This window comes from Talaromyces stipitatus, genomic scaffold, assembly GCF_000003125.1.
Source record: "Talaromyces stipitatus ATCC 10500 scf_1105507295527 genomic scaffold, whole genome shotgun sequence".
Taxonomy (NCBI): Eukaryota; Fungi; Ascomycota; class Eurotiomycetes; order Eurotiales; family Trichocomaceae; genus Talaromyces; species Talaromyces stipitatus.
Genome location: NW_002990114.1, coordinates 4,527,116 through 4,546,109, shown reverse-complemented (window position 1 = coordinate 4,546,109; position 18,994 = coordinate 4,527,116). Strand labels below are relative to the sequence as shown.

The following is an 18,994-nucleotide window of genomic DNA, read 5'->3' as shown; positions in this document are numbered from 1 at the left end:
TGAGTAGGTTTCGAGGCATATTTTCCGGCTCAGAGATTTTGCACGGTTGGATTATGTGGAATAGGAGAAGTTTTTCGTGTACCGATACTTATTCCTAGATCATCCGCCATTTGACTTTTCTCAATAGCTTCACTCTGCTCTGATTATTCTTTTATCTGTCCTGAGTCCACAGAAGATGAAGTGGCCTGGTCTTGTCTTGGCCGCAGCCATCTTGCAAGCAATGTGTTCGTCAGCAGCAGCCGTCAACGCAAGCACGTCAGATGTTTCTCAGGCTGATGATCTAGCGGACTATTCCAGAGAAGACGTCGCATCGAATATCCTATATGCACATATTTCATTTATGGTCTTGGGTTGGGTCGGCGTTTTGCCGATTTGTTTGTCACAACTGGTCTGTTCTTATAGAAAGCTGAAGACTGACATTTATGGCTAGATGTGATGCTTAATATCGCACGGTCGAGTCTGCGGTATCCTGTGCATATAACTTACTTGGGGCTCCACGGCATTGGGATGATTCTTGGCCTAGCATATAAGTCCAGGACGCTGGATCTCTATCCCGGAAGTTCTCATGGCAAACTTGGATGGGCGTTAACCGTCTTGATATTGACACATTTTATAGTTGGGGTTTTGAGGTCCTTTACTAGGCATGATAGATTTGATAGAAGACGTGATATCGGCCACGAGCTTGCGCCGCTTACTACACCGGAACATATCGAGGCTACAAACTCGTCGTCAAGGGACACATCTCGAGGCCTGTGGACGTCAGATTGTTCAACGGAGGAAACGGCATTCATTGAACCAACGTCATGCTCTCGGCGCTGGCCCAGTGTCTCTCAACCACGTTTTTCCATTCGGCTTCTAGGCATTAGTCATGACATTGCTGCCCGTTTCTTTCTTGTTTTTGGGTTCTCTGCTATTTGCACTGGAATTGTTACCATGACAGCAATTTTCGTACGTGTTCGAGCCCTGTCGTCTGTCAATACTTTCTGATTGCAACTAGCAAGGAGATCACATCTTCAACGGCCTGGCACACTTCATAAAAGGCGGCGTTTTCTTTTGGTTCGGAATATTGACTCTCGGTCGTTGGGCGGGCTGCTTTTCTGCTCAAGGATGGGCATGGAATTTGCAGCCTCTCGGACTAAAACGCAACTCAATCACAATGGAAACTATTGAGTGCTTTCTCATCCTTATCTATGGAATCACAAACGTCTTCTTGGAGCACTTGTCTGCCTGGGGACAGGCATGGTCCCCAATGGATATCGAACACGTTGCAGTTTCATTATTATTTATCGGGGGTGGGCTTGTAAGTGAAACCTAACTCCCGCGATTTAGACTATCTCTAACCTAAATATAGTGTGGATTGATGGTGAATTCGAAACCATTTCATGCCATCGATGTGCCTGATTATCGAGACGTGCGCCTCCATGATGACAGCTTGTTGGGCTCCGAAAATATTGGATTTCGCGTTCCCATAAACCCTATACCTGCTATGACCATATTTCTGCTCGGGTTCATTCTTGCAGGACACCACCAGTCGAATACTGAATCTACCGTAATGCATAATCAGGTTGGAGCCCACTCTTTGGGTCAGCTTTACATATGGCTGACACGACTAGGTCGGTCATTTCCTTGCAGGAGCCTCCGGGACTCGCTGCATCACTTACCTCTGGCTGTACATATCTCCTCCCGTGTCACCGTATCCATCAAGGCCACCTTCCGAACTAATCTGTGCCTTTTGTCTGATGTGTGGGGGGATCTTGCTCATGGCGAGTGTATGTTTTTATTGTTATTACACTTGTTTACATTCTATTGATCCTGACAAGACGCGCAGAACAAAGATACCGTTCAAGCGATGACTGACCATCATTTCCCCGCTGTCTCCGTCGCGATATTAACCATGAGTATGACGGCCATGATAATGGCATGGTCATTGTTTGCCCTCACCGTGAGAAGGTGGGCTGCTGCGAGGGAGAAGAGATGGGAGAGGAAGTCATCACAAGCCTAAAAAAAACATACAGCGCAAATGCTTGCCGCCAATGCTTCCGGTGCCTACTTGGGCAAACTTTGGGATAACATTAAACTCATTAGACTGGCCAGCAACGTACCTGGAAGCTCCTTATGACATGTCTTATGGCTATTTTTTAAAGCAGAGATAGAGATTTATTGGGGCTAGAGTTGGGATTCATACACCGCGGCTAGCACGGAGTAACAAGATAACTAAACATAGAAGAGGAATGAACAGGAATAGAGATCAGAACGTCGGCTGACACATTACGTTCTGCTGTGCATTAATAACTTGCTAAGCGAGGTCGGTATCGCGTATGTTGCACATATAGAAATCCCGTACTGATATCAGTTCACTACCGTAACCCCTGTCGTGGCTGTCTGCCGCAGTCCACCTAGGGATGGTCAATTATTACTAGTTCCAAGTTGAGTGATATTTCATGTAAGCCAGCTACAGTCCATAGCACGTTAGTGAAAATTTAGAACCACAGCAAGGTCGGGGCTGAGATCTAGGAGTCATCCTAGGACCTCCCTCTATCCAATTAGAATTGCTGGATCGTTTTGCTAGCCTACTGCATGGGGGGCTACAACCGAAGGGATTACGGGATTATGGGATGTCCGAGCATCGGTATCAGCATAACGAGCCTGAACAGAAGTCTTCCATCCTCGCTTTCGGCCGCTTTTACATATACGAAGCTTTATAATAGAGAAAATTGAGCATATGAGTCACAAAAGGTGTGGTACTAGTACATAGGTACAAGCCCACGTGCTCTTATGCAATCTTGGAAACGCAACTTCTGTGTTCAACCTTTGTTCCGCCCATATGTCCAATATGGCTGAATTGCAAAGGTCTACCACTGATGCCGGCAATATAGCGATCTTACCCAAGAGTATGTAGATGCAAAACGGTGTTGCTTATTGAGGAGCCATCTCAAATGAGAAGCGGTCAGAACCAGTTACTAACCAGTTGACACAAAGATAACAAGGAGATGAATTCCTATGACCTGGACGGAAAGTCGCACGAAGACATACCCGTTGCAAATCACAATGTTAAGACCAGCGCGGACACATTCACGAATAACGACCAGACACAAATTGGAGATCGGTACTCCATTTATTCGAGACGTGAAAAGCTTCTTATACTGTCGGGTTCCGCTAGTGCCGCTATATTTTCTTCTCTCTCAGTACAGATATACCTGCCTGCTTTAAATATGGTGGCCGATAGTTTCAATGTCTCCTCAACCAAGATCAACTTCACTGTGACGAGTTACATGTTCCTGCAGGGGATTGTGCCCATGGTTATCGGAGGGTTTTCTGATAGAATAGGAAGACGACCAGCCTTTATGACTTGTTTCGTCATCTATTTTGCAGCAAACATTGGGCTTGCGTTAACTCGCAGTTACGCAATGCTAATGGGCTTGCGCTGTCTACAGGCTACAGGCATCGCGGCCACTCAAACCCTCGCTCAGGCCGTGCTATCTGATCTCATAACTAGTGGTGAGAGAGGCGGTTATATCGTCCTCATTACCCTCCCTGGTGTGATTGGTACGACGGTAGGACCACTTGGCGGTGGTGCACTGGCCCAGAATCTGGGTTGGCGGAGCATCTTCTGGTTCTTGACTATTGCAGCAGGGATTTGTCTGTGTTTATTGTTTATCTTCTTTCCAGAAACGAATCGTAGGCTGGTTGGTGACGGGTCGATCAATCCGCCCACGCTCTATCAGACGCCATGGCAACTCATCAAAGTCCGCTGTGGTGGCAATCATGCCCAACACCCTCAAGACCACCGTAGCAAAGACGATCCTACGCAGCGATCCCAGGGTTTTGTCCCTAGCAGCATTTTCGCCTCTTTCATTTTGCTAAAGAACCCCGAATTCACATGTTTGCTCATTTATGGGTCAATCATGTACGCAACAATTTATGCCTACGCCACGGCTCTCCCCAGCCAGATGGCAGATATCTGTAAGTTGCTTTTCCAGCTACTGTTCTCAACCCCTAGGAATTTTCAGCATGCCTCGAGTGGGTGGAAATTTCCATACCTACCTAGGTAGGTTGGTACTCTTAAGGCTGTTGATAGGAAGATATATATACACTACATATCGCACGCTTTGCATTTGGCGTTATATCTGAAATGGTCTTGGGAGCTCACCACCGAACAATCACGCTCAAAGTTTTCCTTCTCAGTCTTTGTTAACATGTGCTGGGTGGAGATGGCTTCAAAAGCTTCAATATAGGCCTCATGTACCTTCCAAATATCGGAGGGACGCTCGTTGCAGCAGCATTCATGGGGAAAGTCATGAACTGGAATTACGCTCGTCACGTCCGGAAAATGGGACTGCCTCCAGTGGACCGTAGCAGGCAAATGGATCTCTCCGATTTTCCTATTGAGCGAGCTAGGCTCGAGATTGCGATTCCCCTCATACTAGCCACCGCCATCATCACTGTTGGCTGGGGATGGGCTCTTGATGCTCGGACCGGGGTGGCTGTGCCGTGCGTACTTCTATTCGCAATAGGCATCACCTATATAAGCGTTATCAACGTTTTCAATGCCCTCATCTCCGACTACTATAGGAAGACGGCCGCGACAGCTGTGGCAACGAATTGGTTTGTCCGGTGCATGGTAGGAGCAGCAATGAGTGCAGCGATTTTGCCGCTCATCAACGTTGTAGGTCCAGGGTGGGCATACACCATAGTTGCGGCGCTACTGATCATATTTTCACCCCTTGTTTTCATCACTATGTGGAGAGGGCTAAAATGGCGCCAGGAAAGAGCACAGAGGCGCGCTATCAATCAAGACGACCTACGTATATAAATACAAGCAGATTTGGATTGCTAAGTGTTGGAACCGCGGTGAATCCCAATGACGATTGTTGGCATGACACCCCATGGAGATTTGACGGAGAGCAATGTCGAATTAAGCTCAATGGGGGAGACTCAGCAAACAGTTTGACGGCATGATCCGGGCCTTGTTTGGCGTAAGGTTTTGAGCCTCATAGTATTTAGATAGTTTATTTTCACCCCTCGGAGTCTTCCTCGGGGCAACGAATTTGAACCCATTTTTTTACTCCATATTAGTGCTCCCTTCGTGCAGAGCAGGCCTCTTCGTGAGACCACGGTTTGGGGATTGGTCTTCGTGTTCCTTCCCTATAAACCAACACTAAGACTGAGCTCTCTATTAACGGCGACGTTTTCTTTTATTTTCTCTTTGATCGTGTATTAAAACATCCTTATAGAAGACCATTCTGTTTCTGAGAATTCTAATCCAGTACCATAAACACCATCGTACTCCTGGATATATGATCAACCAGCTGAACAGTCTTCGGTTTTGGTTTATTAAAAGAGAAAGAAAAATACCATTCAATTACATAGAGCTTGACAGCGTCTTCACCCAATATCTATCGTAACCTACTTAGAATCACTAACAAGTTTATGTTTGAAAGCCTAACTTAAATATTCAATTCAAAGTCACTAATTCTTCCAATTATCGTGTTCAACGCAATCATTGACAAGAACACCGCCAAGCGTTCCATGGTTGTAGCTAAAGTCATTAGAGAACGCCAACTCTTTGCTGTACTTGTTCCAATCGCCTAGTATCTTAGCAATCCGCGACGACCGTGTCAACTGATATACATAATCAAAATATTCCTGAGAAAGTTCAAATGGCCGCGCTGTGACATTCGGGATAAACTTGCCCACCAATTTGTTTGGATCGATGTTTTTTCTATCCAGGTTTTGAAGGAGAAAAGACCGGAAGGGATCGATTCTTGTGCGTAAGTAACTGCTGTGGAAAGGGACATCGATGCCGACTAATGGAACACAAGCCGCCCCACGCGACAGCTGAAGAGGTCGACGCTTTTTATCAGTTTCTAAAGCCACGCTCCTGATTTCTTCCTCAAGTCTACCACTCGTCTCGGCGTTGCAATCAATGGCCATTGTCTTAATTCGGTTCGTCACCTCAATTAAGATATCAAGTGCTCGCAAATCTCCTGCACACACATATTGCATTTCATGGACGTTGAGATTGACTACTTCTAGGAAAGATCCTGTAATATCCGTGATCTGGCCGACGAGATTCTGTAGTGTCTGTTCGCTGAAACCGGCGCAAATGCGAGAGGGATTCACCGCACACATTGAGTAATTGGAACGACCTTCTTCATCGCGATCGACGGCTGCCTGCATGCATAGACCACGATAGAAGACGATAGAGGAAAGAGTCTCGATAGGAGTAACCTCTGCTACACTAGCCAGAGCACTATATTCGCCGAGTGAATGTCCTGCAAATACGTTTTCACTTTGAATAACGCCACGGGCTCGGGAATCAGCAAACGCGGCCATCTGCATCACTGTCAATGCCGGCTGGGTAAACTGTGTTGCGTTTAGAAGGCCACTCGGGGATCGGTACGTATAAGACGGTGTATCTATAGTGATGTCTTTAAAGAGTGGATCGGATTTCTGGCTGCCGTTTGTCATCGACATGTATGTCTGGCGAATCTCTTTGCCTCGAGCACCGCCGAAATGAATTGTTAATTCCTTCGGGTTATGCTTGACTATATCTAGAATTGAGAATCCTATGAATGTCAGGAAGTTCATTTCTCCTTATTGTTTGTTGAAACAAATCGCTTACCATAGGTATTTCGTAAATGCCTGTCGGCTCGATCCCACACTTTCCTGGCTACTGGGCTCTTCGCATAGAGATCCATGCCCATTCCCTGTTCCTGTGAACCCTGGCCGGTGAATATGTATGCAGAAACCGGTTGTCGTACAAGAGCTTGCCCCATTAAGACCCTCTCACCGGTGGTAGCTTTGGTAGCCTCAATCTGAATGACTTTGCAACCAGATGCCATGCCAACATGATTCAGTCTAACCTCTATACGGTCCCCCGGCAGAACCATACCGACGAAATGGACGGAAAACTCGCGCATCATGGCCACTTTTTGGTGATTGTCACCTTCTGCCATCCAGTTTTCCACATGGGTCCGTATCGCACCACTCGTCTGCATACCATGGACGATAGATCCAGGAAGACCGACGTACTCGGCGAAAGCCCGTGATGTATGTATGGGATTATAGTCCCCTGACACCATTGAGTATATCACATTGGAATTGGGAGCAGTGATAATGAAAGGGCTTTCGTTGGGCTCCCCAATAGGGATTGGCCGTTCGAGATATACAATCTCATTTGTTTCAGAACCCACGCGACGAAGATAATCAAGCACGGGGTTGCTATATGATGGGCCGGCTACATAATTGACAGATGCAATTCGTGAAGACGCTCCCGTCGAATCTGCTAATTGCATGTCAACACTTCCCACCGTTTTGACGGAGGAAAAACTAATTCCACCGTCAAATGTTTTCATCGTCTCCAACCTGAAAATCACTGTCTTGCCAACTAGTTCCATGTCGGTTCTATCAAGCTGAAACCATTCCTTGGCTTTCAAGATGGCAACATCCGTTTGTGTCTCCAAGTTCACTTTAATCGGCTTTTCCACTGTTCGTTGGAAGGTATCTTCATAATCCAAATGCACAGCTCGATAAAGAAATTGTGACGTGATATGCATAATCGAAGCTCCATCCTTGCTAGCGACAGAGCCAGAAATTTCAACAAGTTTCCCACTTTCTTGATTTACCATGGCTGTGATTTCTGTCGTCGCCCTGACAGAATCGCCCACTTTGAAAGGGGGTGCTCCGGGAGCCATTCGGAAGCTATTGGAGAGATGCACGAGGCTGAGTAGATCACCATCTATCACACGCAGTAGCGGCTTGGTTAGAGCTTTCCAGCCGGCGACTATGGCAAAATCCATTGGCACAAAACATTGTTCGCCAGGTCTGTCAACATACAAGTCAGCAGTGTTTCCAATGGCGTGGACAAACTCCCGAACTGCATGGGTTGTTATAGTAACCCAACTGCTTTCGAATTTCGATGTCAAAGGCATGTTGAAAGGTACAGGCGGCTTCTCACCCAGCCAAACATTATAGTAAAATTTTCTGATGCTGTCATTTCGAGAATCCATGATCTCATGAATAGGAGCATAACTAATATTGGGGTGATAGGTGAACCTTAGGGGCAACGAAATAGGTTTGCCGGTGGCAGTGTCGTGGTGGAACAAATTCATGGCGATGGCATTATCTTCTGAAATTGGACCTATCGTTACCGTCATTCTATTATTACCGCCACAATATTCCGTCACTGCGAGATGTGTTTTGTGAGGTTTATGGGGATGGTGAATTTCTAACGTCACCCCAGGAGCTGGTGCAAGGATGCGATGGGCAGGGTTCGGTGCAAATTTTCTGTTCTGTATGAAGAAATCAGACTTGAAAAATGCACGGCGCCATGTCCCATTTTCCGTTCCTGCCAGCAGTTCAAACCATTCTTTTCGATTGGGAACGGAGGCTGTCAGTGGAATAGCAAGTGTCATCGAGTTATGAGTTCTAGTGACATTCACTCCTTCGCACACCATGTGGTTGTATGTGGAGTATTTATCCATGCCTTGGAACATTAAGAGATTGTTTTCACTGACCCCAGGAGTTTTGGTTTCCAGATTTTCGATAAGGCCGTTGTGGATGTTGTCAAGGATATCCTGAATGGACTCTTCTGCGGTTGTGGAGTGCTTCACAGCTACAGGACCTTGAAGAACACAGACTCTGCCCACGTCCTGGTCGATAACTGCATCGATATCCTCTGACTGCCACAGCGAATCTTTCTTGAACCAAAATTCAAAGTCATCATCTAACGCCGGAACAAACGGCACAGGTTTCTGACCAGGACGCTTGCAAAGTTGAAGAAACAAGTGACAATCCTGCGTGTTCATAAGTTGCCGAGCCGCTTCTGGATACAGTTCATACATTTCCTGGATGATTAGATACGGGTTCCTATCAGCTCCCTCCTCTTTTGAAATTAGACGTGTCCTTTTGTTACTATCGCGGAGTCGCTGCTCAACATGATGGATGAAATCCAATGTCAATTGGGTGAGAGACCTGTGAATCCACCGACGCTGATGTTTTATAAACATCAATTCAACCAACCGCTGGATTACTTCGCCGTAGGTCATGTCGCTTAAATCAACTAGCTTTCCAGATGCAGTGCGCCCAAACCAAGGCTTCTGGAAGTCATCGTGAAGCCGGCGTATGATATAATCATGGACATCTTTCTTCTGTAGCTCGTCAAGTCTCTTCGCTCTTGGTAAGCTGAATATTCTCTTATCCATTTCTGCCCATAATAATACTCCACGTGTAGCGAGTTTGTGGATTGGTTGTCCCATTTCTGAGCGGACTGAAATGACACCTCCAGCCCCGCCGTCCTTTTGACATGTTTCCTGCCACTCCTGGTCAGGAACACCCGGAGTTTCTACAATGACTTGCTTTACCGCAGGAGAAGTGTGTGCTTCTCTAGCAACCATGCAGCGACTACCAAAAAGAATCCCATCAAACGGCATCGGTGGTCGGCCGTATGCAATGGACCATTTTCCACTCAAATAGGGGAACGTATCGTCTGAACCGCCGAATCCGGAACCCGCGACGAGGACAATATTTTCACAGCTGCGGATCCTGCTATACAGGGATAATATGGGCTGGTGAAAGTCACTAGATGAATGGTGGCCACCGCCACGTCCTCCGGTCCATTGGAGAATGATAGGAAAATCTGGGTTAGCTTCTGCAATTCTAACGACTTCCAATATGGAGTCTTTGGACGCTGGCTTGAACCCGATCTGACGAATTCCCAGTGTACGGATATACTCATTCGCCACCTCAAGAGAAGGAACGCCCGCTCCAATAGTGAGACCTTTGATTGGAAATCCCTGAGAACAGAGCTTGCGTACAAGCGGGATTTGCCAGGCAATGGCCTTGGGGCTCGCATATATAAGGTTGAGAATAATACCTCGGCCACTGGGGGTATTTTCCATAATTTTAGTGATTGCCTCGGTCATGTCCAACTCGTTAATGTATCCCCCGCCAGCAAGCTCCATTTCATATCCTGCATTCATGGCGTGTTTCACGAAATCCCAAGGTACCGTCGTTGGTGTCATGCCAGCCACTAATATAGGAGGAAGACCGGTCAAGGCAGCCATTTTGGTCATCACAACCTTTCTACCGTCGGATGTGCGTCGCAGTTGGGGTGCAAACTTTGCGGCCCAGCTCATGTTATACTTGACATTGCGTGCAAAGATTTCAGCACCATAACCAACCTGATTATTAGTGCCATTCAACGCCGATAGAAGGATAACTCGAGTCCCTGTACCATCCTTGATACGGCTGGTGAGTCCGCCTATGCCGGAGAGGCCACCGGGACCAAAGTCTAGAATATGTGTTGCCTCTGGCATTGCAACTGCTCTCTCCCAAAACACCGGTTTTTCGCAAATCATGCTCACCAGCGATGGTACAATTTCGTCATCTGTCTTGATATTCTTTCTGACGTCTTCGCCTGTAAAGGTGCTGTACACAGGATAGCGAAGTTGATTTCCGGACCATTTTATGGTTTGAAGATCAGTGCAGATTGTTTCAACAGCATTCGATAAATAGGGACTATGGAAGGGAGCCGACATAGGAAGAAACTGTGCGCGAACATCGCCATGAGCAGCGCTAGACGTCTTTCCCGCTTCGATTGTGGTCCGGCGGAGTTGTATACTGAAATTGTGTAGCGCCGATGGAGGCCCTGTGACCACGATATTTGTTCTACTATTTACTAGTGAAATGTGGATATGATTATGAACTGGCAAGTACTGGTTCACTGAATCGATGCGCTTTTCCAGAACTTCTCGAGATAAACCGTGGACGGACAGTGCCGGGCTTGGACTGCCTTCTCCATGTTCTCTCGAATCCGCTGTGGCTTGGGGGGAAATTGAAGACAGTGGATATGCCTCCTGAGATCGGACGCCAATCCAGAAGAGAACGGACAGTGCTTTTTTGGCCTGCATCTCAAAGCTTTCCCAATCCGTTGAGGCGGAAATGGCAACTGCCGTTACAATTCCCTGCGAATGTCCTGACGCTCCATGGACTCGGTCATTAAAATCACCCGGATGGATACCCATCACACGGCAGGTTACCATGTAATGTAACAGCTGAATCATGCCAATCAAAGGAAAACTGATGGGTGTAGAGATGAGGTATCCCACATTCGGTTGGGAGTCAGGATAATCAAGCCAGCTCACCACGTCGAAGCCGCGGGCCAGAAGTGACTTTGAATTAATGGCAATACTTGAAATCCGATTCAAATGTCGGATCATCTTAACAAGAAACTGTTTTATTAATGGCGAATACATGTCGTACATAATCCTCAATTCGTCGAAGTAATTTTCCATATTGCCTTGGCCGCCATAAATAAGATACAGACGAGCCTTGCCTTCCTCTGCATGCCTCAACAAGGCGGATTGTTCAATTTCGTACGGTGGTCCCATTATCTCCGATGCTCGGTAATATGAACGTAGGATCCGGTTTTTGTTTTCGAGACCTGCAACAATAGAATGTAGCCCGTCCTGTTTGAGAAAATCGGACACGAATTGTCCAAGTGCCACTCCCAACCCATATCTGTCTAAGCTAGCATCGTGGCGCTGCACTTCTTGGGCAACAAATTCCAGAAATTGCACTGCCAGCTCGATGACGGAGCCCGGTTTGTACTCCCTGTTATTGAGTCTGGAGATAAAGCTGGAGCGAAGCCTATTCAGACGTGGAAATAGCAATGGCGGCGTATCAATGGCATATTCAAGCTCGTCATATGTGATATATATGGAAGGCTGCATCTCTGAATGAGACGATTCTATTTGTTCATGAGCGCTCATATCCTCTCCCATGCTGAATGAGCGTACTCTCCTAAAATCAGGTTTTGTTGGGGTGTATTTCACGGTTCATTACACGGAATATGAAGCCTTTAAAGATACATAGCAAAGGATATCTCAAGATTATCGTGTACAAACGAGTGGGAAGACGAGCATTTTTTGTGGGATTAGAGGATCCGAGGAATATAGAATTTTGGGATTGCTGGAATGCTGGAACAGCCGCATTAATGTTTACCTAAGAAGCTATTGTTCCCTAAGGTGCGATAGTGAAAAACCCAGCCAATTCTTAAAGAAGTTTATTTACAGTTTCTTGAAAATAATGATTGGACCTAGACTATAAGTTATGGAACTCCACCTCGATTATTAAGTAGCATGATCCCGGTTGAGTCTCTCCTGGGTCCCCAAATCTGAAAAGGTATTTCAAGTATACTTTACTTGTTTTCAAGAAGATGCTTGATAATAATAAACGATCTTGAAGAACTTCACCGTTGATACCTACACATCCTGAAAGAACACAGTACTACCATTACACATTTGTAGGTCTGGTGTGTTGCCGATGCTTACTTAGAGATCCTCATTCCAATAGACCCAGCAGCTAGCCTCAATCGATCATCTTATCCGAGGAGAAGCAGCCTGCCCAGGCCAGAGTGGAACAACATAAAGACCAAGATTAAATGGACGGTCAGCTTATGCCCGTAGTGGGAACTGTCTCGTGACCAAACGACCAAAGTCAAGTCTCTGCCAGATCAGCTATGGTAAATGCATAGATTATTTCTGTATTGTAGTTTTAGTCTAGAATACAGTTACAGATGACTAACATCAAAGGCCACTATCACCAATAGAGTGCTTAGCACTAAAGCGTATTCTTCCTTCGTATTATTTTAGTGGTTCTTCTATATTCCCCTAACCAAAATTGATCTACAGCGACGCGGAAATGGGCCTTCATAGGATCGCGATCAACGTGAGATACGTCTGCAGTCCTAAATGCCAATTCAGATTCCACTATGACTATCCCGTCTGAAACCCAGTTGCAGAGTAGAATTGGCTTGAGGCTTAACGTATTATTGTCAAAATTAATTAAGCTCTTGACTTTAAAGTCTACTTGTGCTAGTAGTAGCCTGATGCGTCAAAGGCTGAGTAGCAGACATGATGGAAGAGATAATAACTTCCGTGAAAGCGCCGACAGCTTGAATGTCCTTCCTGTAGTAGGTTTGATCCGGAAAGCCTCAACAAGAAAATGATGAGTTTTAGGAATAAATACATAGACATGTTTCACATATCTCAAATCCAATGTTTGAAGTGAATTACGAATTAGTGAAATCAGGGATTCGGGGATGTAGGGATTAAAGGAATAGGGAACTGATAGACGCATACTCCACATCCACAAATAGCATCATGCTTTATAGAATACCGCCGACAAGTATTTTGTCATATAACATTATGTCCTCAACTGCATCTTGTTGATCGATTTTTTTTTGGAACCAGGAGACATGATGGCGACAAACGAGATCCAGCAAGAGCTGGCTTACGTGCTGGTCACTGAGCTTCTAGCGTAAGTTACTCTTCGTCGTGATGGCAATTGGTCACTGATCAACAGAAAAGATACCAATTCGCAATGCCAGTTCGATGGTCAGTTAATTCTATACGGCAGATATATATACAGGCAAGACTAACCATATGGCAACAGGAGTGAGACACAGCGCGTTCTCTTTGACGATGTTCAGGCAATCCGTATAATCGAGTATGGCCCTTCAGCGACGCTTTCAAACATGGCTAGAAGAACATTGGACAATTTTAATGCAGGCTACGATTCTGCAAATGGAAAACGACGTACCTTACTTTCCATTAGCAAGAATCAAGACGACATACACTATGAGAACGGTCCATTTAAAGAAATAGACTTGGAGGACTTGCCCCATGAGAGCATACCTACTCAGAGCCAGGCATCAGTTACTCCAGAAGTCCCGGCAATGAAAGTAGCACACGCAAAAGTTGTCCCAGACGCCCCAATATCAGCCATTGAACTCCTCAAGGCCCTGGTTGCGCATACATTGAAGAAATCTGTGTCCGAGATAAATGCCGAAGATAGCGTAACGAGCTTATCGAAAGGAAGGTCAACAATTCAAAATGAAATTATTGGCGACCTTCTTGAAGAGTTCGGCTCGTTGCCCGAAGGCAGCGAGAACTTGAGTCTCAGAGAGGTCGCTGCGACGATTCAGCCAAGCTTCGATGGGACATTAGGAAAGTCCTCTCGTAAGCGGATTGAAAGGATGATTGCATCGAAAATGCCCGGCTCGTTCAGTATGTCAGCGGCAAGATCTTATCTAAGTGCAAAATGGAGGCTGGGTCCTTGCAGACAGGATGCGGTGCTGTTGCACGCATTAACGAAACAGCCAGAGTCTCGGCTCAATAAAACTGAAGAGGCTGAAAGATTTTTCCACGATGTCACTCTAGCCTACACTGAAGAGACTGGTTTGACTAGTTTTGTTAGTGACACGAATACTGCAAGCGTCACAGATAATGCCGTGCGTCTAGATCCGAAACTGTTAGAAGATCTTCGCAATGAGCAGCGAGAACTGAAGAGGAATATATCCGCTCTTCTAAACGAAAATAACGATCAAAATAACGAAAACACGAACGATTCTCTGGACCGTTGGCAACATCAGCTGCAACAAAAGGTCGACAGTTATGAGGCTGAACTCGGTGAGGAATTCTGTGAAGGAATCCAGCCAGCGTTCAGAGCAGAGCAAGCACGATCATACGACTCTGCGTGGAATTGGGCCCATGTAAACCTGCTGACAGACTACTATAAACTCGTCACGACAGAACCGGCTGTTAGGACTACCATTAACGAGATAAATTCGTTCTTGCAAAAGTATTGGCAAAGTCGATCGAACCACAGACTTGAGCAAGTAAAGGTCTACTTACTAAAAAGGCTTTCCGCTCGTCTAGCAGATAAAGGTCAACTTACGAGGGATATCAAAGCCTCACTCCAATCAGCAATCGATACACAAATCCTGTATCAGCCTGGCAATAGGGCAGTTATGGATTGGCTAGTGAATGAAAGTTATCACCATGAGACGAACGAATCAAGGAAAATTTCGATAAAGGCTTCTCAGAACAATATACATGAAGGGTCACCTCTAATCCGGATTCTTAGCAAGAAACAAGGGTCATGGGCTCCGCATAAAATCCTAACTCTATACATGAATATCAAAGGCCCAGTCCAATTTTCCAGTAAAGGAATTTTTGTTGGCAAAAACATTTTGATCACAGGCGCTGGCCCGTTATCAATTGGCATGGCCATGCTGCCTTCGCTTCTTCAAGGAGGAGCTCGTGTTGTGGTTACTACCAGCCGGTCCATGCCTGACGCAGGTCCGATCTATCAAAAGATCTTCGCCAGTCACGGAGCTATCGGTTCACAACTTGTCGTTCTTCCTTGCAATCAGGCAAGCAGGCAGGATATCGGCAATTTAATCAAATATATCTATGACCCTGTTTCCGGACTGGGCTGGGACTTGGATGCCGTGATTCCCTTTGCCGCAATCTCCGAGAAAGGGATTGAGATAGACGCCATAGGCTCATTTTCGGAGCTGGCTCATCGAGCCATGTTGATCAATGTCTTGCGATTAATGGGTGCTGTCAAAGCAGCCAAAGCAGCTCAACACATCCACACACGTCCTGCTCAAGTATTGCTACCCCTCTCTCCGAATTTGGGCACCTTTGGCAAGGATGGGCTCTACTCCGAGTCCAAGGTTGGTCTCACCGCAGTGTTGAATAAGTGGTCATCAGAAAGCTGGTCAGATTACTTGTCTGTCTGTGGCGCCACGATTGGCTGGACTCGTGGAACTGGTTTGATGGCAGACAACGACTGGCTCGCTACTGAGGTCGCTAAGCTTGGAATCACAACCTTTTCTACGGAACAGATGGCAGATTACATGTTGAAGCTTATGACATATACTGTAGCGTCCGTATGCCAAACCGAGCCTTTGATCGCGGATATTAGCGGCGGCATGGATGGCGAGAGTAAGCTGGCCGAGTATGTGACCAATATCAGGCAATCAACTCGCCAGATGGAAGATATAAATCGCGCTTTGGCTCACGAATTAACCCTAGATTCTGCAGCCACTCAACCTAAGCGTCTTGCAGCAATTCCCTCTACATCGCTGAAGGAGCGGGTGAATCTTGAGCTCGGCTTTCCTCGTCTTCCCGAGTACACTAGTGAGTTGCGTTCGCTTAATGAGAGATTACAGGGAATGGTAGATCTAGATACAGTCGTGGTCGTTGTCGGATTCGCAGAATTGGGACCATGGGGCAACTCCCGCACACGGTGGGAAATGGAAGTGGCCCATGAGCTGTCAATTCAAGGGTGTATTGAGCTCGCCTGGATGACAGGGTTGATCAAATACAGTAAAGACACAGCGGGTTGGGTAGACGTTTCTTCCGGTGCCTCTATCCAAGACGTTGACATGAAGGCCAAGTATGAACGGCATATTTTGGAAAATACAGGGCTTCGCTTTATTACACCTAGTCCATTAGACCATCCCAGCCGAGACAAGAAGCAGGTTCTTCAAGAGATTATTCTACAGAATGATATGAGGCCATTTGTGGCTTCGCATGATAACGCAATGGAATTTGTACGCGAACAGGGCGACAAGGTTACCGTTCGGCCCATCTCTGGTAGTAATGAGTATTCGATCACACTCCGCAAGGGGGCAGTCATTATGATTCCCAAGGCTACAGTCTACGACCGAATTGTTGGAGGACAGATTCCTACTGGTTGGGATCCTCAGGTTTATGGTCTGCCAGCTGATATTTGCGATTCCGTTGATCGATGTACTCTATGGTCTCTGGTCTGCGCCGCCGAGGCATTCTTATCGGCTGGTATCACAGACGTTTATGATCTCTATAAGACTCTTCATATATCCGATCTCGCAAACTGCATCGGCTCTGGTATGGGAGGCGGAAGATCTCTGCAGAAATTATTCGTGCAGAGATATCTGGATCGCCCAGTACAAAATGATATCCTGGCCGAAACCTTCATCAATACGGCAAGCGCTTGGTTAAACATGCTTCTGATTGGATCCGCTGGACCAACAAGAACGCCAGTTGGAGCATGCGCAACAGCTTTAGAATCTTTGAATCAAGGTTACGATCTCATCCTCAGCGGAGCAGCGAGAATATGTCTCGTTGGCGGTTATGACGACATGACACAGGCCACTTCAGATGAGTTCGGAGCCATGAAAGCAACAAATAACAGTGTAGATGACTTGAGCCGTGGCCATGCCCCTCACGAGATGTCACGACCATGCGCCTCGTCCCGGTGTGGTTTCGTCGAGTCAGAGGGGTGCGGCATGCAAGTCATCACTAGCGCGAAGCTTGCCTTGGAGTTAGGGTTACCCATCCGGTCCATCATAGCACATGTGCAGACGGCCAGCGATGGCATAGGAAGATCGGTCCCTGCGCCAGGTAAGGGGATTTTGACTGCCGTTAGTGAGACAACCACAGTGCCGCCACCATTGCTCGATATTAACTACCGCCGGCGGCTGCTGCAACACTCATTGGACACCATCAGAGAACACCACGCTTCACTGCCAGATGAAAACAGTGAAAATGGAACGGCTCTATGGATAAAAAGAGAGGAGCGTGAAGCCCGGCGGCGATTTGGCAACAAATTCTACGATGATGACGCACGCATCTCACCGTTGCGCGGAGCATTAGCTGTCTGGGGGCTGGTGGCGGACGACATCGCGGTTGTCTCGATGCATGGTACTTCTACACAAATGAATGAAAAGAACGAGGTTGAGGTCCTCCATCGGCAGTTGGACCAGATTGGCAGGAGCCCTGGGAATTCAGCACTGGCTGTATGTCAGAAGTATCTGACGGGACACCCCAAAGGCCCTGCAGCCGCGTGGATGCTGAATGGTTGTCTCCAGATTTTGGATTCTGGAATCGTCCCTGGAAATAAGAATGCCGATAACATTGATAGTGCTTTAGCAAAATGGGAACATCTTGTATTCCCCAACGAATCCATTCATGTCGGTGAGGTCAACGCATTCACTGTGACGAGTTTTGGGTTCGGCCAGAAAGGGGCACAGGCTCTGGGAGTGCATCCGAAGTTCTTGTTTGGAACATTGGATCATGCCCAGTATCAGGAGTACTGTCGCCTAAGACAGGGAAGGCATAGTCGAGCCCAGCAACAGTTCCAGAATGCATTTTACGGGGGACGGATGGTGATGATTAAAGACAAGCCTCCATATCGGAGTAATCAACAGTTGAAAGCTTATATGGACCCTTCGGGTATTCTGGGATGAACTAGATAGTTTACTGCTATCTTCAAATACCAAGGCTCAAATGATAGCATCACAACTCCTTGCCGATTTTGTTGTTGAGATCTTGCTGAGCTATACATACCAAATTGAGGATAGGAATTGGGATTATTTTATAACGGGAGCTCAAAAAACTTCTGAGAATTAATAACACATGTCCACATAGTATTAAGTTTAGGATTATCCGCCTTTATAGCAAAATGTCTACTTCCGATGCTTTCCTAAGCGTCATAGTAGGAAATCCCAATGCGCCATGAATGTCTGCTAATAAGAAGAGAATTGATCAGATAGACTAGTGCTATACGAACATCTTAATATACTAGTCTTAAACCTAATGCATCCTATTGTGGCTGTAAGGCCCTATGCCAGCTAGTCAAGACACATTCAAAAGCGCCCATTCGGATAAACCGGTTCTCTACATGATGCAAAAATTGACTATTTTCTAGAAAGTATCTCTGTTCCAACGAAATGATCCACGAGCGTTGAAGCAGTTACGCCGGCATTTTTGGGGTGGAATGCCATTCTTGAGTAGGGGACTCTTGATTCCTCTCGTTGGAAGTCTGTTCCAAACTCCCACTCTAACAGCTTTTCTGGTTCTCTGAGGTTTACCAAGCACCATAAAGCGCAAGCATGCATACCAGCATTTGCAACTTTGCAGCCAGATCTAAGTAAATATATAACAATTCCTGAGAGAAATCGACGCACTTTGTTCTTTCCCACTCCATGACCGTTGAGCATCGCGTTCACAATGCCGCAGTCTTTCTCGTGCTCCGTTCTTGTTCCGTGTTTTACTAGTACATGACCTGTGGAAACTGGAGGCACATTGCTACCCAATAAAGTCAGACTTGTTGCCTGAAACATAGGGTAAAATCAACTCCGTGGCAGAGGAGAGTA

General features: G+C 46.5%; 4 protein-coding genes across 4 annotated transcripts; 3 read left to right on the top strand and 1 right to left on the bottom strand.

Annotated features, from left to right (window-relative positions):
- Positions 1-175: 175 nt before the first annotated feature.
- On the top strand, positions 176-2,002 carry TSTA_096960 (uncharacterized protein; the record flags this gene model as incomplete). Its single annotated transcript, XM_002479365.1, has 5 exons — positions 176-374; positions 431-952; positions 1,002-1,300; positions 1,352-1,769; positions 1,821-2,002. 5 exons carry the CDS (start codon positions 176-178, stop codon positions 2,000-2,002), a joined length of 1,620 nt encoding a protein of 539 aa, XP_002479410.1.
- An 831-nt stretch (positions 2,003-2,833) lies between these two features.
- Positions 2,834-4,813, top strand: TSTA_096950 (bicyclomycin resistance protein, putative; the record flags this gene model as incomplete). The annotated part of the gene is made up of 3 exons (XM_002479364.1): positions 2,834-2,891; positions 2,980-3,963; positions 4,236-4,813. 3 exons carry the CDS (start codon positions 2,834-2,836, stop codon positions 4,811-4,813), a joined length of 1,620 nt encoding a protein of 539 aa, XP_002479409.1.
- Positions 4,814-5,469: 656 nt separating this feature from the next.
- TSTA_096940 (malonyl CoA-acyl carrier protein transacylase, putative) lies at positions 5,470-11,786 on the bottom strand (the record flags this gene model as incomplete). Its single annotated transcript, XM_002479363.1, has 2 exons — positions 5,470-6,569; positions 6,626-11,786. The coding sequence occupies 2 exons, from the start codon at positions 11,784-11,786 to the stop codon at positions 5,470-5,472; spliced, it is 6,261 nt and encodes a 2,086-aa protein (XP_002479408.1).
- Positions 11,787-13,261: 1,475 nt separating this feature from the next.
- On the top strand, positions 13,262-18,085 carry TSTA_096930 (3-oxoacyl-[acyl-carrier-protein] synthase, putative; the record flags this gene model as incomplete). Its single annotated transcript, XM_002479362.1, has 3 exons — positions 13,262-13,323; positions 13,374-13,400; positions 13,459-18,085. 3 exons carry the CDS (start codon positions 13,262-13,264, stop codon positions 18,083-18,085), a joined length of 4,716 nt encoding a protein of 1,571 aa, XP_002479407.1.
- Between the last annotated feature and the right edge of the window lie 909 nt (positions 18,086-18,994).